General features: G+C 38.6%; 1 protein-coding gene across 1 annotated transcript; it reads right to left on the bottom strand.

Moving 5' to 3' along the window:
* Window positions 1-22153: 22153 nt before the first annotated feature.
* LOC104212169 (uncharacterized) lies at window positions 22154-23497 on the bottom strand. Its single transcript, XM_009761375.2, has 2 exons — window positions 22865-23497; window positions 22154-22774 (listed from the first exon to the last, which is right to left on the bottom strand). Exons 1-2 carry the CDS (start codon window positions 23495-23497, stop codon window positions 22154-22156), a joined length of 1254 nt encoding a protein of 417 aa, XP_009759677.2.
* Between the last annotated feature and the right edge of the window lie 3334 nt (window positions 23498-26831).

The raw sequence follows: 26831 nt of genomic DNA on the forward strand, positions 1-26831 counted from the left end.
ACTTCACAATTGAGAATCAAAATCTACAGGCAAAATAAACTCGTCAACCCAGACAAGAACATCATCAATAATACCAAGCAGTCTCTTCATTATTCTATCCGCCATTTGCAATCTTATTGAAGTAGCTCTCGGTTGACCAATACCCAAAGTTTTGAATATAGAGTAAGGCATCAAATTTATACTTGCTCCCAAATCACACAAGGCCATTGCAAAATCTGCACTCCCAATAGTACATGGAATGGTAAAAGTACCGGGGTCTTTAAGCTTTGGAGCCATCAAGTGCACAATGGAACTCACTTGACGAGTCATATTGATGGTCTCACAATCCATAGATCTTTTTTTAGTTACCAAATCTTTCATAAACTTGGCATATCCCGGCATTTACTCAAGAGCTTCCACCAAAGGAACATTGATCGACAAACTTTTCATCATCTCAAAAAATTTCTTGAACTGGTTTTCATTCTTCTTCTTTGCAAGTCTTTGAGAGTAAGGTGGAGGAGGCCTTGGCAAAGGAGCCTTGGCTTTAGGCAGTACCGTTTCTGGTATGTCTATCATGTGTTCCCTAGACGGTCACATCATTTTGAGTCTCATCCTTATTGTCATGAATATTAAACCTCACCTCACCATCCAACTTCTCTTCACTCACTTTGTCATCAACTATTGGATCATCATCATTTTGCACTTCAACCTCATCACTCACAACTTCCTTTTGCTTAGAGGTACTTGCTTCACCACCTCTACCGCTTATTGTGGTCACCGCCATAGCATGGCCCGTGTTGTTGCCTCCCTTTGGGTTTACTACCGTGTCACCAAATAGTTCCCCCTTAGGGTGAGTTTTCAAATCTTGCAAAATCTGTCCAAGTTGGACCTCCAGGTTGCGAATAGAAGTATTAAGGGAAGCCAATTGGGCATCAGAGTCGGCGTTTTTCTTCATCATTTGCTTAAACATTGAATCAATCCATCCCATCTCGTTGTTGGATGAGCTAGGACCTTGGGATGGAAATGAAGGCGGATTGTTTGGTTGTTGAAACATTGGAGGCCTTTGAAAACCCAGCCCCTGATTACCTTGATTACCGTTATTCCAACCCTTTTGGTTGTTGTTGCCACCCTAATTGCTATTGTTACCCCAATTCTGGCTGTTGTTCCCCTAATTTTTGGAGTTGTTGTTGTTATTCCAATTTCCTTGGCCTTGGTTGCCCCAATTCTGATTATTCCCTTGCGGTCTCCATTGTTGATTTGGAGCATTACTCTATTGTCCTTGATAGTTGTTGGCATACAAAACCTCTTCAAATTTCTCACCAAACCCATCATCTTGGTTGTAACCACTACTACCTTGCTCATATTGATCTTGATTGCCTTGCATTTGTTGCCCATGTTGTCTCCTCTTATTTACCAATAGATTAACCCCTTCCATTACATTTACTTGCTTTGGTCCCTGAATTTGCTGAAGCTATGCTTTGGCTAACTGGTTCATGGTTATTGTCAACTCAACTATGTCTTCTTCGTGGTCTTGAAATTCCTTGTGAAGATTTATGACATGAGGGTCCCCTGAGGAACATTTGCCAAACCCTGCCAGGCTGAGGAAGTGTCAGCCATCTCATCAAGAATGTCACAGGCCTCGGCATAAGGCAGCTTTATAAAATTACCCCTAGCTAGCTGGTTTACCACACATTGATTGGTCATGTTTATACCCCGATAAAATGTCTGTTGGATCATTTCTTCCATCATATCATTGTTAGGGCATTCCTTGACCATAGTTCTACTTCTATCCCTTAATTCATGGAGGGGTTCATTTGGTTCCTGTTTAAACGCTAAGATCTTATCCCTTAATGTAGCCATATGTCCCGGTGAGAAAAACTTGGCTATAAACTTGTCGTCCAACTCATCCCACGTAGTGATGGAATGGTTGGGGAGTCTTTCGAGCTAGTCCAAAGCTTTCCTTCTAAGTGAAAAAGGGAACAATCTCAGTCTCAATGCATCCTCCAACATATTTGTTTGTTTGCTTCCCCAGCAGGTATCCACAAAGCCCTTTAGATGTTTATATGCATTTTAATGGGGAGCGCCTGTGAAGTACCCTCTTTTCTCCAATAAAGTTAACATTACATTTCTAATATGGAAATTGCCTACCCGGATCCGAGGTGGGACAATTGCACTTGCGTGCCCTTCATTTGAAAGCACCCGAGGAGCTACTCGTGAGGAGCTGGGGGAGGGTCTGGAATGTTTTCATTGGCCTGGCGGCCTCTTCTTTGAGCTTGAGGTATTAGAGGCACCTCATCTTCAGCATAATCATCTACCTCCTCCCCCGTGAGAACACTTCTAATAGGATCATTATTTTCCATTTTGTACCTGAATCGATTAACTCACACAAGTTAGTAAAATAGAAGGAAAGAAAAATAAGACACACAACTAGTCAGATAGATAGCCAAAACCGTTTAACTCCACGGCAAAGGCACCAAAAAGTGATCTGCTCCAACCCTACACCACTATATAATGGCGATGAATGGTCTATGCAGCTTTTACCCTAAGGGTCGGGATCGATTTCCATAGGTAGTTAATATTGGTTGGGAGTTGGGTTTCTATCTAATCTAGCTATGCGTGTTGCTTTTAATTGCACTTCTAACCATGCTTGGATTTGTTTCTATTCTACTTTTAATGTTATTGATTGCTGAAAATAATCTGAGTACAATATTTTTGTAAGGGTTTTCTCAATTGATAAAAAAGCACTAGGGAAGTGAATTACACCTAGGCGAGTATCTAATGGGATCTAAAATTTAGGACAAGCTTGTTATATTTAGGGTCGTTATCTAACCTTTACACATAATTACTCACTCTATACCTCTTGGTAGTTTGAGCGACTTTGCCCTAATTTGCTTCCTCAAGCCTAACTGGGTGTTCAAACAATGCAAGTAAAATTGGCTCAAGTCGGGTATTACTATCTCTAGGTTTAACCCTTTAACTGGAGCTATCAATCTCTTGAATGCACCCCAATTCCTTGTTAGCCTAATTTTCCTAGACTTAGTCCCTCTTTCTCAAGAAAAGTCTAAGTCGTAAAGGCATGAATCAGTGTTTGCAACCATCAATTCTACAATTAAAGCATGAATCAAGCTAAATATCACTAACCCATAAACAAATAAGCCCTAAAATTGAAGACCCATTAAATACTCACACTAGGGTTGGGTGAAAATCCTAGATAATGGGTTTAGCTACTCATAATAAAGGTAGAAATGAACGATGGAGATGAAATATAAGCCATAAAAGTTGATTACAAGAATAAAATCTAAGAATATAAGCTAAACCTGCTCTAAAATTACTCTAAGTGGTAAAGAACGGCTATTCACGAGCTCACTGATACAAAAGATGACCTAAAAATGTGAAAAAGATATATTTATACACTACTGAAATTATTGGACCAAAATACCCCTACGGAGGTTCCGCTGTCAAGGGAATACTGGGCACCTCAGCACATGAACTTTCGCAGTCGCGCAAAAACAGGTGCGGACCGCATTTATTCTCTTTTGTGCTTGATCTGGGCTTGATTTCTCGGGGAGCGTAAAAAGTACTGCCTCAGTATTAGTATCAACCACGGCCGGGCAATTTGGACGCAGACCGCACTCCTTAGTTAGGCTTGGTTTGTAGGTCTATGAACTTTGATCGCCGCTCTCAGCAGAATTTGCACTGCGGCCACGTCAGGTATTCCGTTGCTGCGCTATTTCACCGTGGTCAGCGGTATCTATTGTACTCAAAAATACCTTCTCTGAATCTTAATTCCCCCCCCCCCATAATTGTGGCCGCCCCAGCGGTGGACCTTCTGTGGCCGCACTTTTCCTTTCAGCGCTTTTATCTCAGCTTTGAACTTGTGCAGATTTAACTCCTTTATGAGATGGTTATGACTTTCTTGCCTCATTTTGACCAAACCCTGCAGACAAGCACAATAACTCATTTTTCGGGAATACTTTCACACATTTTTTATCCAAAACCTAAGCAAAAGAGAGCATAAGATAGGCTAGAATCCATAGCTATCATTCACATTTACCTTACTTACCTTAAAATCTCGCATCACATCTTCTACCTCTTTCATGACCTCCCTTCCATATAGGTATAATTTACATCCACAACTTGAATCTCTATTTTAACACTTGCACCTCTAGTGCATACACAATTCGATGCACCAGCTAAATCTCCCAACTCTGAGACATAACTTCAGAGAAGGAAATCAAGTAGCACACCTATTAGCTAAGGAAGTTGTTAAGACATTCTCCCCTACTAAGTATTTTTACCATGCTCGTCTACCACTTTTTGTTGAGCCTAAAGTAAACAAGAACAAACATGGAATATATAATAGTACTAAGTATCTTTCTAGTACAGTTTGTAATTGTCTGCCACTATGGGCAATAGTAATGTCCTAAGGGACTATGTTATGTCTATGTAACCTTTTGTTTATTAATATAATATCCGTTTTTACGTTGAGAAAAAAGTATTTAAATATTATTTTATAGGGTAAAACCGGTGCACATTAAATACTCCAATGATAGAATGACACGTGGAACCGGAGACAGACGAAAGACGAAGTGAGTGAAAATCAAGACTAATGACAGCAGCTTTGGTTGGCACAGGGCAGACCCCGAAGGGAACATCGTTAACGGGGCTAACGAATATTTGCCACCAGATAATATTCAATGAAGGATATTCCTCAGTATTAAATACATAATCCATTAAAGAAAATTTTGGCATTCACAGCCTGTTGTTATATATTCATCAATGGCCCCATTATTGTCATTTAAGAGGGGATTGATCCTAGGACCTTGTTCTCTAGGTATAACTATAAACAGTGACTTCAAAGCCATTGTAAGGGAGGAAATTCTGGCAAACCTATGCTACACATTATTCCAAGTTAAATAATACTTTATTTTCTGTCTATCAATATTCTTATTGCTGCCTTCTGAAGCCTTGTTTCCAGAACCAAGTTGTCTACTATCTTATCTCGATTTCAACTATAAGTCTTGTGTTTTATTTAATTTATTTATTATTTTGGGATCAAATCAGTTCTCTTGCTTATAAATCATGCTATAAATTTAACTATACCATTTTACAGGTAAACAGTTTGGCGCCCAAAGTGTGGCTTAGACAGTTGTGTAATTGAGTTGATCCTTGTGTCTATATTTAATCTGTTGATTCTTTGTTTCTTAGCAAAAATCGTAAAGCATGCCAGATAACGATGTCAACACCATACACAATGTTGAGGAATAGGAAAATTTGCTTCAACATAAGGATTCAATCAACGATACCCATAACGAGAAAGACATAGCCACTTCGGTTCATGGCGGGCGGTATCCATGACACATACGGAACCAACTCCTAATGACGCTGAAGACAAGCACATTGCGGAAATGGTAAGGATTCTGAGGGAACAACAAAAGGATACCATGAGTCATCTCTCACGGCAAGACCATGCCATGAAAGAATTGAGGCAAGCATTGTCGGGTGCTTCCAACAACACGAATGGAAGAGGTCCAGTTCCTCCTGATGCTCTCGCAAATCAAACAACACAAAGGATAGATAACTACACCTCGAGGGGTGAGGTTGACTTCGATGGGGCCGGGTGAGGTAGTGCTGCACTTTTGTTTGCAGGCCTTGGAGTCTCCTATCTTATAGTCTTATTAATGTTTATTTGCTTTGAATAGTGTACTATCATTCCAGAACTTGAATTTAGTTAAATTTGTAGGCGCTTATGTACTTAGTGGCTCCAATTTTTGGAAGTTGTGGGTTTAGAACTTGATCTAATTCTTCTAAATTCTATCCTTTATTTATATTATCATGTTATTTATGTTTCACATTACCTTTATTATTTTTATATATTCCTAGAAAGTGGCATTAGGCTCCATCATGATCCCTTTAGTTGAAAATTTGGATCATGATAAGTTGGTAACTGAGCAGTAGGTTGCGTAGGTCACGGGTTATAAGTAAGTTTGTTAAAGTCTTTAGGATTGGTATGGTGACATCTGTTTTTATCTTCTAGAGGCTATAAGGTTTTAGGAAACTTCACTTTATTTATTTCCCTATTATACAAGTTTGGTCTATCCTAAAGTTTAAATCTCTCTTCTCTTATTCTCTCACAAATGGTGAGGACATGTGTTTTAACTATAGCTAATCAGGAGCCAGAGCCAAGATTGCAGCTACTACCAAGGGTAGGTCAGGGCAAGGGAAGAGGGAAAGGCAGACGTAGAAGTAGAGCTCAGCCTAAGGCACCCGCAGCAATACCCACAATCGAGCCTCAGTTGGCTCCGAAGGATGAGATTCTAGTTCAGGTCGAGCAGATAGGGCTAGCTCAGGTCCTAGAGGGGTTTATTACTACAACAGTTCTTTAGGATTACTTAGTCTGCATGGTTGGCTTCATAGAGAGTATGGACCAGGCTAGTGTGTTTCTTATGGCACCAAACGTTTCTCAGGTCGGAGGAGGTGTTAAAACTCTCACTACTCACACCTCCGAGTAGATGACGCAGGGTTACTAGACACAAGAGTTCTACTAGTTGGGGTGGTTCAGCATACTATTACCACGCAGACTGAGGATCGGCCCACGATGTTAGCTAATGAGCTAAAGAGGTTGGACAAGTTCACAAAATTACACCCCCCCCCCACTTTTATGGTGCACCTTGAGAGGATGCCCATGACTTCATGGAGTGTTTCCATGAGATTTTTTGCAACTTGGGACTAATTGAGTCAAATAGAGCTGACTCTACCATCTTCTAGATTATTGTTCAGCCAAGAGACGGTGGCAGGTTTATGCACTAGGCAGGCCAGCAGGATCACCTCCTCTTACATGGGCTCAATTTTCATAATTGTTCTTGGAGAAGCTTATTCCTCTTACTACGAGAGATGAGTTGTACAGATAGTTCGAGCACATTTAGTAGGGTAGTATGATGTTACCTAGTATAAGACAAGATTTGTTGATTTATCTTGTCATGTAGCTATCTCGATCCCTACCGAGAGGGTGAAGGTGCAGAGGTTCATAGAGGGTCTTACTTATGGCATCAGACTTTAGATAGACTGAGGGGCCGAGACCGAGACCTCTTTCACACAGGTAGTGGAGATTTCCAATAGGATTGAGCGCATTAGAGGCTAGATGAGAGAGATGGCCTCTAACAAGAGGCCCCATCATTTTGGAGGTTTTAGTGATACCTCGTATGGAGGCAGGGGTTCTTTTGGTAGAGGCCATGTTGTGCGACCAGTGCAGTTAGCACTCAAAGTTTCTCAAGGTACTTCAGGCAGCCATAGTATTTATGGACCTTATTTTGAGCAGCCATCATTTAGAGCACCTCCAATACAAAGCTACCATGGTGGTTATTCAAGCCGTCAGGGACAACCCATATTCAGCAGCCACATCAATATAGGGTTTTCTATGTGTGTGAGGATTGAGGCACGTCGCAAGGTTTTGCTCTAGATCATATAGAAATATGCCATATCATTGTACTCATGCCATGTTTTAGGCACCGGTTACTACACCACCCACTTAGATATCTAGGGGTAGGGTCAGTTAGCTAGAGGTAGGGGTCAGCCAGTTAGAGGTAAAGTCCAGCCAGTGAGAGGTCGTTCTAGAGGCAAAGGATAGACCAGTGGGGTTAAGCCTTGTTGCTATGCATTTTTGGCTAGGCCTAAGGTAGAGTTGTCCGTTGCAATTATTACAGGTATTATTGTAGTCTGTCATAGATATGATTCGTTGTTGTTTGATCCAAGTTCTATATCTTCTTATGTATCTTCATACTTTGCATCCCATTTGAGTATGCCTCGTGATTCTCTTGATGTTTCTATTTATGTGTCCACGCCCGATGGGGATTCTATAATAGTTGATCGGGTGTACCAATTTTGTGTTGTTACTATTAATGATTTTGATACTATAGTATATTTTTTGTTATTGGATATGGTGAATTTTGAGGTTATTCTAGGTATGGATTAGTTGTCCCCGTATCATGCTATCTTGGATTTTTTTGCCAAGACTGTGACTTTAGTCATGCTGGGGTTGCCTAGATTAGAGTGGAGAGGGGCCCTCGGTCACTCTACTAGCGATTTTATTTTTAAAAGCTCGACGTATAGTGTAGAAGGGATGTTTAGCGTACTTAGCTAACATCTGGCTTCTAGTGCGGAGGTTCCTTTTATGGATTCAATGCCAGTTATGAGAGAGTTTCCAGAGTTTTTTCCTAAATATTTACTAGGCATGCCATCCGATAGAGATATTGGCTTTTGCATTGGTTTGGTTCCGGATACTCAACCCAATTTTATCCCACTGTACTGTATGGATCCAGTTGAGTAAAAGAAATTGAAGGATCAATTGCAAGATTTTTTTGATAAAATTCATTAGGCCGAGTGTTTCACATTGGATGCGTTTGTGTTGTTTGTAAAGAAGAAAGACGGATTGACGAGGTTGTGTATGGACTATCGGCAGTTGAACAATATTACTATCAAGAACAAGTATCTGTTGCCTAGGTTGATGACTTATTTGATCAGTTTCAGGGTGCCATTGACTTGAGATGGGGCTATCACTAGGTGAATATTAGGGCATTAGATGTCCCTAAGACAAATTTTAGGACCCATTATAGTCATTATGAGTTCTTGGTGATGTCATTTGGTTTAACTAATGCACCAGCAACCTTCATAGATTTGATGAATTGAGTGTTCAAGTCTTATTTTAATTCCTTCATGATTGTGTTTATTGATAATATTCTAGATTACTTTCGTAATAGAGAGGACCATGAGCAGTTGCCTTATTAGATCATATTGTATCTTGTGATGGTATCAAGGTGGATCCTAAAAAGATTGAAGCAGTTCAGAATTGGCCGAGACCTACCTCAGCTATAGAGATTTGTAGTTTCTTAGGTTTGGCAGGGTAATATCGCCTTTTGTAGAAGGGTGCTTTTCTATCACATCCCCATTGACCAGGTTAACCAGAAAGACGCTATTTTTAAATGGTCTAAAGAGTGTGAGAAAATACAATATGAGTTCGGGAATGAGATATTACATTCCGCATTTTCGTATGTTAAAGCTTCGTCGTAAGTTAATCGATGTAAGTTCGGGAATGAGATTTATTTTGGGATTATAAGTATTACACTATTTCAAATAAGTGACAAGTTAATTCGTGAAGATGAGAGGATAAGCGAATCAAAGGAAATGAGTTATGTCGAAGTTTGGCAATTTGGGGATAAAATACGGTCCAAGCTTTAATACCCCGTATTCATGGACTAGTGTCATACAAGGTACCACATGACCATGATAGTAAGGTATATAAGGTTTGTTAAAAGTGAGTAGTATTTTAAGTAATTTGAGATAATTCTTAATTATATGCGTAATTGATTAATTGTTGGATTAGTGGGGAATTACTAAGTTAATTAAGAAAATTGGCAATTAATTAAGACATTATTGAATAAGAATTGACCCCCCAAACGTGGCAGCCAACCTTGCCAATTGATGACTCGTAAAGTCACTTGATAAGGTGTCATTTTGAAGGCTTAGTCATCACATTAGTGGGGCCCACACCCACTAAGGTATAAGATCTTTAATTCATTTAAGAGAGATTGATACAAATTTTCAATTGTAACGTGATTAGCACAACAAAAGGCATCTCTAAAATCTCAAGTTGAAAATGGCCATATTTACTAAGTGACGGATGAGCTTCAGCAAATTTTATACAAGAACTGATTATGCGTGAGATGCAATTCTAAGAAAGCACGGTACAATCTTTCTCAAGAATATTATGCGGATTTTTCTCTACTTTGATCCGTCGTTATGTGTTTTGTCGCAATTGATATGTGTTAGAGGGATTGTCAAGAGAATCAACTCAGGTATGTTAAGGCTATCTCTTCTTTCTTTTGGCATGATCTATATGACACAAACGAAATGAGCAAATGCACAATTTCCATAAATGACTCTATTCATAGAAATACTAGAGATGCTTATGTTCTTGATTCCCCATGTGTCATATTATTCTATGATCTATTCATGGGTCTCAGAAAATACGTAAGTTGATAAAGTTTATTTCATAATATTAATCAAAGGCATAATGGCCTTATGACACTCCGAAAGATTTTATTGACGCACTTCTCATGCATTGCATTCATTTACATTGACTCATGACTAGATGGCGTTATATATGCACATATATATATGGGATATGAAAAAAGGTTACGGCATTATATACGCACCACCACCTAATCAATTGGTATACATTGATGATTTGCCCACAGTGGCCAAGATGATATGATGGGATACCCTCACAGGCTTGATGATGTTATGAACGTATATACCCATGCATGGTATGATATTTATACGCATATGTATTACATTATAATATTAAATGATTAACAGAGCTACTCAGATATACATGTTGAGTCTTATACTCCATGTTTCTCTCATGTCTATTGTTTACTGATTTTTATTCCTTACATACTCGATACATTATTTGTATGATGTCTCTTTTGCCTAGGGATGCTGCATTTCATGCCCGCAGGTTCCAATAGACAGGTTGAGAGTCCTCTAAATAGGCTATCAACTCAGTAAAAGATGTTGGTGCGCTCTATTTGCTCCGGAGTTGCTTATTTGGTTAGTATGATTTAGACATGTATTGATTGGTATGTCGGGGCCCTATCCCAACCTTATGACGTTTACGTACTTTTAGAAGCTTGTAGACATATGTCATGTACATGAAAGATTGTATGGCTTTACCATCCTATGTTCAGTGTACGAGTGATTATTTTGGCCTTATAGGCCCGTAGGTCATATGTATAAGTCAGTATATCAAGTTGGGTAATTTTATGTCGAGTTTTCTCTCATGTTTTATTTGTGTTACCTCATACGGCCCTTCTTCCCCATTTACCCATATTGATGTAATGAGAAAGATACGTTACATTGGTACTCGATTGAGTAAGGGCACCGGGTGCCCATCGCGGCTCATCAGTTTTGTTCGTGACAGGACTTAACATAATATTTATGCAGGAACATAGGGTAATTGCCTACATGTCTCATTAATTAAAGGTCTATAAGAACTATCATGTGCATGATTTGGAGTTGGCATATATTGTGCATGCACTCAAGATTTGGATGCACTACTTATATAGTGTGTCATATGAGGTTTTCACTGATCATCAGAGTCTCTATCATTTGTTCAAGTAGAAATATCTGAATTTGAGACAACGAAGATGGTTGGAGTTGTTAAAAGACTATGATATCACTATATCAATCATTAGGAAAATGCCAATATGATGGTCGATGCCTTGATTAGGATGGTGGAAAGCATGGGTACTTTGCCATTTTATACCGGAAATAAGAGGCCATTGGCCATAGATGTTCAGGACTTGGCCAATAGATTCATGAGGTTGGATATTTCGGAGGTTCTTGCCTGCGTTGTGATGCATAGTTTTTGTTGGAGCGAATCAAGGCTCACCAGTTTGATGATCCTCACTTGATGGTGTTGAAAGACACATTGCAATAGGGTAGTTCTAAGAAGGTTACTATTAGTGATGATGGTGTTATGCGGCTTCATGGCCGGATTTGTGTTCCGAATGTTGATGGTTTGAGAGAGTTGATCCTTGAGGAGACTCATAGCTCATGATTATTTATTCTCCTAGGTGTCACGAAGATGTATCGTAATTTGAAGCAACATTATTATTGGCGAAAGATGAAAAATGACATTATTAGGCATATCCCATGGTGCTTGAATAGAACAGCAGGTGAAGTATGAACATAAGGAGTTGGGTTGTTTGACTCAGAGGTTGGTGAACCGGAGTAGAAGTGGGAGCGCATTACTATGGACTTTATAGTAGACTTACCACGAACTTAGAGAAAGTATGATGATGTTTAGGTCATTATGGGCAGATTGACCAAATCCACGCATTTTATTCTGGTGATGACTTCCTATTCTTTTGAGCGGTTAGCTCAGATCTACATTAGGGAGATTGCTCGTCTGCACGGTGTGCCCATTTCTATCACCTCAGATTGTAGCACTCAGTTCACTTTGCACTTTTAGAGAGCTTTTCAGTGTGATTTGGGAATGCAAGTGGAGCTCAGCACTGTATTTCATCTTTAGACGGATGGCCAGTCCGAGCTGACTATCCAGATCCTTAAGGATATATTGATGACCTATGTTATTAATTTTGGGGTCTAGTGAGACTAGTTTCTACCATTTATAGAGTTTGCATACAACAACACCTACCAGTCCAACATCAAGATGATGTCATGTCAGGCGTTATATGGTAGGCGGTGCCATTCTCCTATTGGTTTGTGTGAGCCCGGTGAGGCTATGATGTTAGGTACGGTTTTGGTTTGTGATGCTTTGGAGAAGGTAAATTTGATTCAGGCTCGCCTTCATACTATGCAAAGCAAGCAGAAGAGTTATACAAACAAGAAGGTCCGTGGTGTGGCTTATATGGAGAGCGAAAAGGTACTTTTCAAAATTTCACTTATGAGGGGCGTGATGAGATTTGGAAAAAAGGCAAGTTGAGCCCGAGGCTTATTGGCTCACTTGAGATCTTGGAGAAAGTCGGGGAGGTTACTTATATGCTTGAATTTCCTTCCAGCCTAGCAAGGGTATATTTGATATTTTATGTTTCTATGCCTTATAAGTACCATGAAGATAAGACACATATTTTGGAGTTCATCACAATGCAGCTTCATGCGGATTTGACTTATGAGGAAGAGCCGATAGCTATCTAGATCGGCAGATTTGAAAGTTAAGGTCTAAAGATATTCTTATGTGAAAGTACTTTGAAAAGGTCAACTGACTGAGGAGGCTACTTGGGAGGCCTAGTCCAATATGAGGAGTAGATATGCTTATCTTTTTTCCAGTCCGGGTACATTTCTATGTCTATCTGTGGACAAACGTTTCTTTTAAAAATGGAGAATGTAACGATCCAATAGGCCGTTTGAGTTCTAGCTTCCTATTTTGTTGTTGTGATGACCCGAAAGGTCATCACTTATTTTGGAAATAAATTCTATATTCCGAGGCCATAAAACCTCCTTTTTGTCTCACCTCAATTTGCATGCACAATCTAGGCGTGTATCCGGAATGCCATTATGTAAAAATCTGTGAAAATGATGAATTTTGCTTTTAAAATAAAATTAAACTGACTTCGGTCAATATTTTGGGTAAACAAAATCAGACTTGTGATTTGACGGTCCCGGAGGGTCCATAGAGAAATATGGGACTTGGGTGTATGCCCGGAATCGAATTCCGAGGTCCCAAGCCAGAGAAATAAATTTTTAAAGAAAACTGTTTTCTGGAATATATGAGTTTTAGGAAATGAAATATGTTTGAATTTGATGGTATCGGGCCCGTATTTTGGTTTCGGAGCCCGGTACAGGTCTTATATATGATTTAAGTTGAGCCTGTAAAATTTGGTAAGAAACGGACTTGAAATGATGTGAATCGGACCTTCGGTTGTTAAAAATTTAAACTTAAGAGTTCATGAGATTTTTCTTTGATTTTGATGCTAAATTCATGGTTACTGATATTATTTTGATGATTTGATCGCACGAGCAAGTCTGTATGATATTTTTGGACTTGCATGCATGTTTGGTTTGGAGCCCCAAGGGCTCGGGTGAGTTTTAGATAGGTCACGAAGTTTTGAAATTTGAACTTAGGAAATAGCTGGTATGTTGCAGGCCTGCAGGCTTCGCAATTGCGAAGCCTGGCTCGCAAATGCGAGCCTGCAAATGCAAATCTTTATCGCAAATGCGAAGATGGCCTGGGCTGCCTTGGTCGCAAATGCGACGTGTTTATCGCAAATGTGATATCGTAAATGCGAAGGTCCCTCGCAAATGCGAAGAGGACCAGATTTATTCAGTGTCGCAAATGCGAAGATTTGCGACTAAATCTTCGCATTTGCAATGTCAACGGGTTCTGAAAGGTTCGTAATTGCGAACCCTGGTCGCAATTGCGACATATGCAACCTGCTAAATCATGACTTAGAAAATTTCTCATTTTTCAAACCGTGTCAAACCTAAAACACCTTTGGGCAATTTTTCAAAGACAACTACTCTTCCAAATCATTCGTAAGTCAATTCCAACTCATTTCTTTCAATCTAATCCATCTTTTTACATGATTTCAACTCAAAATTAAGGGTTTTCATGGGGGAAATTGGGTGTTTTTGGTAGAACTTAGGATTTTCAAATTTTGGGGATTCGGACCTCGATTTGAGGTCCGATTTCAAAATAAATTATATATTTGAGTTCGTGGGTGAATGGATAATCGGATTTTTTTTCGAACCTCGAGTTTTGACCATGTGGGCCCGGGTTGATTTTTAACTTTTTGGGGAAAACTTTAGAAAATCCATTTTCATGCATTAGAATTAATTCATTTAGCATTTATTGATATAGTTAAGTAACTTGTCGCTAGATACAAGCAAATTGGTGGTGGATTCAAGAGGTAAAGCGGTAGTTGAGGCTTGAATTGTGTTTGTGGTATCGAGGTAAGTGTTTGGTCTAACTTTAGCTTAAGGGATTAGGAGTTGTGTCCTATTTGCTATGTGTTAGTTGTTGAGTACGACGTATAGAAATGGTGACGAGTATCTATACGTTGGTGTCAAGCATGCCCGTGAGTCTTATACTATGATTAATGTGACTCTGTTTGTATTGTTCATGCTTATATGATGATTTCTATTGTTGAGCAAGGCTTGTGGAAGTAATATTGGTATTTGAACATTGAAGAGCATTGGCTCAAGTTGTAAAATAATTTATGGAAGTATAATTGGAAATTGAACATTATAGAGCATTGGCTCAAATTGTGAATTGAGCTATTAAATAAATGTGAAAAAGAAAATAGGATTACGATATTGTCTCCCTTGTCGGGATGTTGTTGTTTTAAGGTTATCTCCCTTGCTGGGATGTTATTGTTTTGATATTGTTTTCCCTTGCCAGGATATGATTGTTGCACTATTGTTCCCTTGCCGGGATTTTATTGTGATTTTATTGATTCCCTTGCCCTTATTGCTTTGTGATTGTTGTTGGGTAAGGAAGAGTGATAAAGTACGAAGGGTGATGCCATGCATGATTTTTTCGAGAGAGTGTTAAAGCATGAAGCGTGATGTCGTGTATGATATTTGTGAGAGAGTGTTAATGCGCACGAAGGATGATGCCGTGTTGCACAATGTACCACTCTGTGCCTTTATATGAGTGATAATGCACGAAGGATCATTCTGTGAAATGATTAAGTAAGGTAAAAGCATGAAGGGTGATGTCATGCCGATTATATTGATTCTTATGGTGAGGACGAGAGTAAAAGCACGAAGGGTGATGTCGTGCACTTGTCTTTGATTTTTCTGATTCTTGCTGATAATTGAGTTATGGTGTTCTTTACGTTTATTTACTGATTTTTTGTTATTACTTGATTTTATTGTGATGTTATTGATTCTCTTGCCCCAAATTGCTTTGTGATTGCTGCTTGGGTGAGGAAGAGTGTAAAGCACGAAGGGTGATGCCGTGCATGATATTTGTGAGAGAGTGTTAAAGCACGAGGGGTGATGTCATGCATGTTATTTGTGAGAGAATGTTAAAGCACGAAAAGTGATGTCGTGCACTTGTCTTTGATTTCCTAATTTTTAGTGATAACTGAGTTATGGTTTCTCTACATTTAACTGTTGGTTTTCTGTTGATACTTGTTGTACCCCGCAGCATGATTCCCCCTTCCTATCTTTAAATTGTGAAGTTCTGCCTTTATTTTCCGATGTATATGATTTAACTACACAGGTTTATTTAGTAGTTTGGTCCTAGCCTCATCACTACTTCGCCGAGGTTAGGCTAGGCACTTACCAGTACATGGGGTCGGTTGTGCTGATGCTACACTCTGTACTATGTGTAGATCCCAGTGATGCAGCTTTCGGACCTTAGCTTTGGGTTGTCGCCTTCAGTCCATTCGGAGATCCGAGATAGTCCTGCAGGCGTCCGCAGGCCTTGGCGTCTCCTTATATCCTTTCATTCTATCTCCTTTATGTATTTCAGAGACAGCATTGTATTTATCATTTCAGACCTTTATTTGTAGTATTCCTAGACAGTCGGTGAAATTGTGATACCAGTTTTGGGTAGTTTATGTTGTGGATTGATATTGGTATCATTATTAAAATATTACATTTCAGTCTTTCGCTTATTAAATTTCGCTATTTATATGATGTTGGTTCTTAATTATTAAAGGATTAAAATGGAAAAAAGGTAAATAATACAAATGGTTGGCTTGCCTAGTTTTCACTAGTAGGTGTCATCACGACTCCCGAGGGTGGAAAATCCGGGTCGTGACAGTGGTTTGTAACCATTCATAGCCTTATTTGATGATTTGTGACTTGCGTGTGTGGTCCGTATTGATTTTCAGAAAGGTTAAATATAATTTTTCAAAGAAAACTTGATTTTTGAACTTTGAAATGGTTAGAGTTGACCACGATCAATATTATTGGCAAATAAAATCAGATCAGTATTTTAGCGATTCTGGTAGGTTCATATGATGATTTTGCACTTGTACACATGTTTGGTTGGGGTCCCTAGTTACTCGAGTTCATTTTGGCTCTTATTGTGAAAAGTTAAATTTGAAGTTTTGAACTTTGAAATTTTTGAGTATTGATGCTTAATTCTTGATTTTAGAAGTTATTTTGATAATTTGAGCTTATGAGTGAGTTTGTAGGATGTTATTGCACTTGTGTGGATATTTGAATTGGGGCTCGAGGGGTTCGGGTGAGTTTCGAATAAGTTTCAGACTATTTTAGAAGAGGTTTCAGTTTTTATGGTGTTGCAGACGTCGCAATTGCGATAAACTGTTTGCAAATGTGAGTCTCACATTTGTGAGTGCTTGCTCGAATTTGCTATGTTGGGGGGAGTTGGGGTAGCTTCACATTTCCGAAGCTTTGTTAGCATTTGCGAGACTTCCAGACCTTGCATTTGTGAAGCTTTTGTCGTATTTGTGATTGTCACAATTGGATGCGCTGAGATACTTTTTCATTGAAATTCATGCATAAAAATAAATTTTCATTGAGTAGAAATTTAAGATTTTATATTTTAGAGATTTAGACCTCAATTTGAGGTAGAATCTTGAAACAAATCACATATTTGGACTCGGCGGAGAATGTGTTGGCCCTAATTTCGAATTCGACCACATAGGTCCAGGTTGACTTTTTGTTGGCTTTTCCTAAAGATCAAATATTTTTTATACTAGGATAGTTCTTAAAGCTTATTTTGACTTATTTGAATATTAATTGGCTAGATTTGGGTGGTTTGAAGGTTTGCTCTAAAGAGAAAGTGGTGTTGGATTATCGAATTTTGCTAGAGGGAGATAAGTGTCTTGGTTAACGTTGATTTGAGAGAATTAGGATGTAATTGTGTTTAGTTCCTATGTGCTCTATGTGTTCGGAATGGCATATATGCTAGTTGACGAGTGTATATGCATTTGCCATAGGTTAAGCATGAAGGTAGAACTAGCTTTATTTATGCCATGCATGTTGATGTATGTATTATGCCTTTCATGCTCTAAATAAGTTGTGAAACTCTTTGATTGTTCTTATTCTTGATAATAGTAATATTGATCTTGTTGAGATATTGCGTGACGATTATTGAAATATTGATCTGGCTATTGGTACAAAGTAATGGCAAATTCTTATATGGAAAGTTATGTTCAATTACTCTTCTTGATATTGGTTGTACTTTCCACCTTATTCGGTACTGCTTTATATGTTTATGCTTGATAAGGAAGAGTGAGTTGTACGAGGGTGATGCGTGCTTGTGAGGAAGAGTGATTGTGCACGAAGAATGTTGTCGTGCGTTCTTTATACATTAAAATTATTGCACGAACGGTGTTTTCGTGCTTGAGAGGAAGAGAGAATATGCGTGAAGAGTGTTTCCGTGCTTGCTACTATATTGTGCTTGTGAGAATAAGAGTGAAATCATGAAGGGTAATATCGTGCCTTTTGTTGGTATTGTTTGTTCTTTATTTTACTATATGAAATGAGGACTTGATTATGTTGCTTTACGATTATCTTTGAAAGGCTTGTTTGGAGTTTCTTGTGGGAGCATAAAATTATGGTTTACTTTAGTCTTATTTTCCCTTACTTTCTTATTCTTTATCTCCTTACTTTTATACTTGTTATCTTTCACATGTGTTATTTATCTTGTCATCTTACTTGCTATTTTACTTGTTATCTCGTCTTGTTATTTCTCATTACTTAATTACAGAGTCTTATATGTAGGTGTCTTGTCTTAGCTTTGTTCTGCCTCGTCTAGGTTAGGCTCGACACTTACGGAGTATATGGGTCGGTTGTACTCATACTACACTTTTACATTTCTTGTACAGATTTTGGTGTTGGTTCTGATGGTACTCATAGGATAGACTAGCTAGCTGGTGGAGGAGATCGGAGGTAGTGTTGCATTCTCATTCGCAGTCCTTGGAGTTTTCCTTCTTATAGTCTTATTACTGTTTATTTATTTCAAACAACGTACCATTCCAGATCTTAAATTTAACTAAATCTGTAGGCGCATGTACTCAATGAGTCCAGTTTAAAGAGATGTTTGATGGATGTGCGTTTTAGATTTGATCTAATTCTTCTGATTTTTATCATTTATTTATGGTGTTATGTTAATTACATTTCGCATTATCTTTCTTATTGCTATTTGTTGGCTTGCCTAGCAAGTGACATTAGCCACCATCACGATCCCTTTTGTTGGAAATTCGAGTCGTGATATACTGATCTTTTATTTTCCGAAGTTCTATCAAAAAATGTCCTCTTTATTTTTTCAAAGTAGGGATAAAGTTTGAGTACAAACTACCACCTCATTTGTAAGATTACACAGAGTTTGTTGTTATTGTTTTTATTGTAGTTCGTTAACTTTCAATATAGTATCCATCATGTATTATTTTATATTTTTAAGTAAAATATATCAAACTTGTTTAGATTAAAGCATATAAATTATTGTTGTCTTGTTTAAAATAAAATTTATATATTAAAATTACATTAAAAAACAATATTGAAAATTAAATGTTAAAACTTGTCACGACAAGCGTTATGACAGTAGCCTAATTTTCAAATGACAAGGCCAGTGTGCTAAGGCCCGATGTGTAGTCCGTTAGATTTTTTATCATAGAAATGGCGTGGGGTAGCCACTGTTTAAGCTAATTTTTATTCTTTATCCAGTATTTTTAATGCATAGCAATAGTAGTCACTAGTCTATTAAAATTAATATAAAAAGACTATGTTACCCTTTCCTCCCCAAACGGAAATACACCGATGCATTCAAAATATAAAGACTTCGTATTCTCTGGTATTCTCTTTGTACAAATCGCTTCTATGTCGAAGCATGTTAGAAATGGACCTCAGTGGACTTTTTTCGGATATGACGTTTTATGGGAGCTTTCGTGAAGATTTTAGATTTGTATCTACTTTTTTGTTTAAAATTTGGTTGACGTTGAAGATATTATGCTTCTGCCATTTCTCTTGTGGCAGAATTGGTGTGCTGATTATTTTTCTTTCTAGTGAGTTTAATGTAATATGGTTTTTTTTTTTAAGCAATCCACTAGGCATAGCCTAGGGTTGGTTTTCATTAATATATAAATGGAAAAACAAAGTGTCATGAAGTATTAAAAGGTGCACGAAATAAATTTTGTAAACTACATAATACCTATTATCAAAGTTGAGTAAAGTACTCAAAGTTGATATCACACTTTGTATAACTAAAATCCATGCATTAGTCGACGTCTTTCTCCTTCGCATTTGGTTCTATCTAGTTGCAATCTCTCCACATGGAAAGTCGATCTAGTGGTGCCTCCTAGGAAACTGGACGCGTTCGTTTACTCTTCTGATCCCACTCGTATACTTGTTGTTGTTGCGCCGAAGGCACTGGCCCTTGTTTAATGGCTGGGCATTATTTAATTACTGGCTTTGTCGAAGAGAGAGCTGGACATGCTCTACCATTTCTCGTTTTGAGCCAATTTACTACATGCTCAAGTATCAAAAGATGTCCAGTGAAAGCATGCGTGCATCAAGCTTTGAGCCAGCGTGCATTGAGAGCATGCGTGCCTCCCTTTTGTTATTTTAATCCCTACAAATCACATCCCAGATGCTAGCTTCCAACACGTATTTCTAAGTGAAAGCATGCGTCCCTCCCTGATGTTATTTTACTCCCAAAAATCACGTCCCAGATGCTTTGGTTGTGGCAGCTGCCACCCTCCATGCGTGTATCAATGTTTTCTGAAACAGGCCATTGCACGCGTGTGCTTTGTTATTCCGTTCATGCATCCTTTTGACTCGATTGCGCTGCCCAGACCAGGAGACAGGCTTCACACTTTCCATATTAATCCATGTGCGCACATGAGAGGGATTCTCGAAATCACTACAGCCCTCCATACATTAGAGACCTTTGTTAGGAATAGCCAAGATAATCTATCATAAGCTTTGGTCTTATCTAGCTTTAGGATGACATTAGGTCCAGCCTTAGTTCTAAGCCTAATGTCAGTCACTATCTCCTGAGTTAGAAGGAAGTTTTCTACTATATTCCTGCCCTTAACAAAACCTGACTGTTCCTCCGATATCAGACTTGGGAGATATTTCACTAGCCTTTCATGCACGACCCTCGATATAACCTTGTTTGAAAAATTACTGAGGCTTATTGGTCTTAGATCAGAAAAAATTACAACTTCTTTTTTCTTTGGTAGAAGAACTAGGTTGGAGTGTGTCACACACTTGGGTAGCTCATGACCATTGAAAAAAGCCCTCACCATGTCGTACAGGTTATCCCCTATTATGTCCCAACAAGAATGATAGAATTTGCATGTCATACCGTTTGGCCCCCCAGCACTATCACCATTTAGTCCGAGTACTGCCACTTTAACCTCCTCTTTTGTTAGCTGCTTAATCAATTCTGCATTCTGCTCATTGTTAATCAGATTAGGAACATGCTCTAGGATATCAAATGATGAAGGAGTAGCTGCTTCTGTGAACTGTTCCTCGTAGAATTTGATAGCCTCTTCTGCAATTTCTTGTTCTTCTTCAATCCATGTTCCTCTACTCTTTTGAATTCTTTTAAGCTGAAGTCTCTTCCTCCTACCTCTCACTTGTGCGTGAAAGAACTTAGTGTTCATATCCCCTTCCTTGAACCAAGTCATGCCTGCCTTTTGTTGCCAATATTTCTCCTCTAGTGCAAGACATTTGATCAATTCTGCCTGAACCTTTTGTAGCCTTTCCCTATTCATCCCTGTAGGATTTGCTTCAAATTCTGCTTCATGAACTATCACTACCTCCTCCATGCTTGCTATCTTTTGGAAAATATCTCCAAATGTAGCCTTAATCCACAGTGAAAGGGCCTTCTTTAGTTTTTTTAACTTATGATTAAAAAGAATATAAGGATTTGTACTGAAATCAGCTGTCCAATTCTCTTTCACCACATCTTTAAAAGTTGCATGTTCCACCCAGAAATTCAAGAACTTAAAAGGCTTTTTAATTGGTGGATTCTCGATATCACACTTCAGATACATTGGACTATGATCGGAACCAGTCTTTGACAAATGTTGCACCTCTATTCCTAGAAATGTTTGTTGGAACTGAAGATTGGCCAACCGTCTATCTAGCCTTTTGAATATACAGTCTTCCTCTACTCTCCCATTCCACCATGTAAAAATGCTACCTTTAAATCCAAGGTCGAAGAGATTGCAAGTGTTGACGCAGTGTCGAAAATCATCAATTTCATTCAATGACACAGGTAACCCACCAAACTTCTCTTCTTCATGCCATATTACATTGAAATCTCCTCCTACAATCCATGGTGCATCCATATCCCTTGCCATTGCATATAATGAATCTCATAATTCTATCCTATCAATTGCATCACACTTAGTATATATCAATGTTAGGACAAACTCCACATGCGATTCAGTATGAAACAATCTTAGTGTTAATTGTTGCACCATATTGTACATAGCAGTTACCTCAAATACCTCATCTATGAAAGCCCAGATCTTGTTTGAAACATTTGAAATTGCTTGTGCAAGTCCTATCTTGTTTCTGTACCTTTCCAGTTTTTTTGCTTGTTGATTTGGCTCCATTAATCCTACAAATTCATAGTGATTTTTCCTGTGCATTTTTGTCACCCTTTCAAAGGCCTGTTGTGTGTTGACTGGCCTTATATTCCAAATGAGAGCATTCATCACTAATTGTTTGATTTAGTTAGCATTCTCCTTGTGTGCACCCCAGGTTTTGGGACTGCCAAATTATCTTTTTGTTGCTTCTTCTTACCTTTTGCTGCCGATTTTGCCTTTTCCACTTTCGTAGGTGATAAGTCACCTTGCCTTGCAGCATTCATAAGGTGTTGGGTAGTTGATTCTTGATCCATGTCGTATCCTGATCTACCAGGATCTTCTCCTTCTTCATTGTCTTCTTTCCCTCCTGATGTAACTCCAAATGCATTCTTTTTAGGGACCAAGGCCTTCTCTTCTCCTCGTTTTAACAGCTGCAACAGGTTTTTCTCCAATGTAACAGTAACATTTACTATTTTTGTTTTTTGTTTTGTCTGTTTCTCCTTCTCTGTTGTGTTGTGTCCTTGTGGGTCTTCTTGTGATTTCTGATGTTTATCTTCTTCTGTTCCTCCAGGATCATTTACCTCTGATCCTCCCATTATTAAAAAATTACCAGTTGTATTGTTGTCATTGGCATTGAGCTCTCCATTTACACTTTGCTCATCTTCTTTTTTGTCCTTCTCATTTGGTTCCTCGTCTGCTTGTGCTCCTAGTGGTACTTCGTTCTCCTCTGAATCGTATTCCCTTTGTGCATCCTATAGCCTGCCTCCACAGCCTTGCACTCTTTCTTTAAATGTAGACGATTTTGACCCTTCTGCTTGAGAATTTAGAGTTTTATTAAGTACCTTGTTCACTAATGTATCTTGTGATGGAATTTCCTGGCATGATGTATTTATCTTCACTATTCCTTCTCTTGTTTTATCCTTGAAACTTCTTTCTACCCATTGTGCAGTATCATTTTTTGCTTTTGATGCCTCATTTCCATTGACTAGACCATTAGTGGAACCAATCCCCGAAGAGTTAATATGAAAAGCTTGTGCTGCTGGATTTAACTTTCCCTCATTATTGACCATATTTTTTGGTTTTTGCTTCATAGATGCTTGGTTATGAAGTGCTGAACTGTTTGTTGTTGCATTAGCTACCACCATTGCCAATTGACTAACATGTTCTTCCTCTTCATCCATCCCTTGTAATATTGCAAACTTGTTAGCTACTTGAACATGATCATTATCTTCATTGTCTACTACCACCAATTCCTTACCACTGTTGCTTTGTGCTTCTGCTTGTCTCTCTACAGTGCTTGTACCCTCCTTGTTCTTATTGTTTTCATGCTGCTTAACTGGTTCCATCTCCATTCCATTATTATTGAGACTAGTATTTTGAATTACTACATTTCTAACTCTGTTGTCCTTCACTTCCTTCCATTGCTCTTTTGCTGTAACATTCACATTACCCACCACCTTTCCACTAGATAACATCATTATAGGCTGTGAGTTCCCTATGTCCTATTTCTTAGCTGTATCTGCTTGGTTATCATTCTCCTTCTCCACATATAGTTCAGGGTGTATCCTCCAGCATTCAAATTGATCATTCCCTTGAAGTTTACAATGTCTGCAATATTTAGGCAGCATGTCATATTGAATTCTCACCCATTCAGTTCTTGTTGTTCCTTTAGCTTCATTGAATATGTCCATCCTCACCTTTTTAGGCAAATCTGCAAGTAGATCAACTAGTACCTTCACCCTGGCACAACTAGGTCTAGTTTTATTAATTGTTGCCATGTCTAGATGCATAGGTTTACCTACTACTGTAGCTAGAGAAAATAGACATTCCTTCACAAAAAAGGTTGGCAATAGACCTGGGAATGAAATCCAAGCCATTCCCTTGGGTGTTTCTTCATCTGCTCTAAACTTTGAGTCATAAATCAATGGCCTAAGCTGATATTGATAGCCATCCCTGTCCTTTATGTAATGAGTTTTTGATGAGAAATGGAGATAGTCGTGCCTTAACGTCATTCTAATCAAAATATGTCTATCCCTTAGAAATCCAATGTTACATTCACTTTTAATTCCGCATTGAATTGGTATTAACTTACGCAGTTGTTGAATTTCTGGGCTGCCATAAGAACATTTACCAACTATTACATATTGTAATCCTTCGATGATATCCATCCTTTCTACTTCTACTTCTGTGAACTGAATAACATGTTCTCCGTTCAATATTGTAGGTGGTCGAATGGGAATTGGCTTAACTTCCTGTTGCTCCTGCATTACATCATTTAAAGTGCAAGGTTTCAGAAATTTGGAGTAATCCATCGGCTGTTTCTTGTTATTTGTGTTCTCTGATGTTTGTGCAATGTTTGGAGGAGGTTGTGTAGGCAGCGCAGCCACCAAATGTGGCTGGCCACCTGCTTGTGTGTCCATTACAGATGTAATTCTTTAGCACTTTAATTACATGACTGTGAGCACGTGATATTTGTTTCACGCGACAATCGCTCCAAAAGAAATAAAAAAAAATAACAATTGGTCCTGCTGTACAATTTTTGGATTTTTACATGGCACTTTGTTAATTATTTATGATTTTTGCCCATTTTTATTTTTATTAAAACAAAATACAAAAAATGTATGTGTCATGCATAATTTGAACCGTAACCCGGTTGTTAAATAAAAAATCATAAATAGGCATCTTTGTCCGTGATTTTGTTTTGTTTGATTTTACCTGTTTTAAAATATTTTTATGCGTGTGCAAATAATTGTATTAAGTGTTTTTGAAATTTTATTTTTATTTACTTAAGTTTTGTTCTAAAATAAAAAAATAAAATAAAAGAGAGTGCAAAATTGGGTTTGAAAATCAGTTTGGGCTGATTTTCACCTTAATTCAGGGCCCAAACAGACAACCCAACCCAAATCACCCGGTCCAGTCCAGTTGATACCCAGAGCGTCCAAACGGCGCCGTTTTAATCCAATCTGATCTGGGCCGTTGATCTCAGATTGATCAACGGCCAAGATCACTTCCTCATAACCCCTGATGAACCCAACCCATTTCCACCCGGACCAACCCAAACCCCCTTTAGATGAAACGACACTGTTTCCCCTAAGCCTTCAAATCCAAGCCATTGATTTCGATTGATCCGACGGCTGAGATCAACCCACCCATTCCATATATAAGCCCCTCACCATACCCTGCCCCCCTATCCAATACCCCAGCCTTCGTCTTCACCAAACCCTTCCCCTTTAAACCCTAGCCGCCCCCATCTCCCTTCACCAGAAACCCGGCGGCATGAACGCCGGTGACCTTCACTTTAACACCCTAGGACAACCTTGACACCCTGAACATGGATCCACCAACCGTTCCGCTCGAATCCCATCCCACCTTCTCGAATCTTCATTTGAAGATTCGAGTCAAAACTCGATCTACACCGATCTGCCCTAAATTCATACCAGACACTCCCCAGACCCCCCTCGTGACCAAACCATGCTTGGTTTGGTCCGAATCTGACCAGGGAAGCATGAATCCCAGATCTAATTTTTGGAACCTTAGGGTCCCTCGTCACTAGTCCGTATCTTGTTCAATCCGGAGAGATTAAGGTCTAATGAACCTTAATCGAAGTGTTTCTCATCTGAGAAACACTTCGATTAAAGTCCGTTCAGCCTTAAGAAAGGTCTGTTCGAATCCAAGTTAAGATTTTCGATTTTTCGGGGTTTAAGGTGAGTTTTGCTTTCTTTTCTTTATTTGTTTTAGTCCATGTGATTGTTTAAAAGGCTGTTCATGTTGTTGTGAAATTTGTGTTTCGAATTTTACCAACTGTGTCCTGTCCACCTTGCCTGAACCCCTGTTGTTTGATTGAGTCCTTCTCCTAATTGTTCTGATAATGTGTATGTATGTATTTGTTGTGCAATTAGTTGAATTTCAAATGTGAACTGACCAACTGATTCCTCGAGTACAATTTTGCTTAGTCAGTACAATTCAAATCATATGTTCGATACTGTTAAATGTCTGATTTTTGGTTTCAATTGTATGTGTTATAACTAGTATAGTCGAGTCGACATATGTTGTCAATTAGTTTCAGTTGTCCAAACAATAACAAATCGACTTACTTCTGCTAAGCATTTGCTTGAATTAATTAGGAACTGAGTTTGTTTACTTATAGTTGTTAATTTGAATCAGAAATGTAAAAGGAATGTTTTGTTTAAGTTCTGAATTGGAGGGCATGTGCACTTGTGCACAACATGTGCATTTGTGCACCACATGTACATTTGTGCACAGCCTGGTTCCTGCATAAAGGGCTTTTTGATTTAAAAATAGTTTGACAGCATGTGCTGTCAGACATATTCTGCTGCCCATTCCCGTGCTTTAGTTTAAAAAGTATTAAACCTCATTTAAAAGGGTAAGTCTGCCAAGGAATGTGATGGGTGGGGGGGGTTAATACTTAAATGGCTAAGTGGAACTGAAAAGAGGACAGCACATGAGAGGTGGGCTGATTGTCTAACAGGCTGTAAAAGGGTGGAATTTAAGCTATAAAAGGGGGAACTTCCATCAGTTAAAAGCAAGAAGACATCTGATATTAGGGAGGGAGGACTGAGATTAAATTTTGGGAACTGAATTGATTTTGAAAACAAAAAAATTTGAAAAAGGAGAAGGCAGGTAGATCTTTAGACTAAACTCAGACTTTTTGGAGATTTGATTGTTAGATATATACAGACACCTACGAGAGAGGAAAAGATACAGAAAATCTGCAACTGTTTCTTCCTTGTTTGTGTGATTCTTAGTTTGTTCAACCTGTTCAATCAACTCTGTTTTCTTTCAAGTATC

This window comes from Nicotiana sylvestris, chromosome 3 (assembly GCF_000393655.2).
Source record: "Nicotiana sylvestris chromosome 3, ASM39365v2, whole genome shotgun sequence".
Lineage (NCBI taxonomy): Eukaryota > Viridiplantae > Streptophyta > Magnoliopsida > Solanales > Solanaceae > Nicotiana > Nicotiana sylvestris.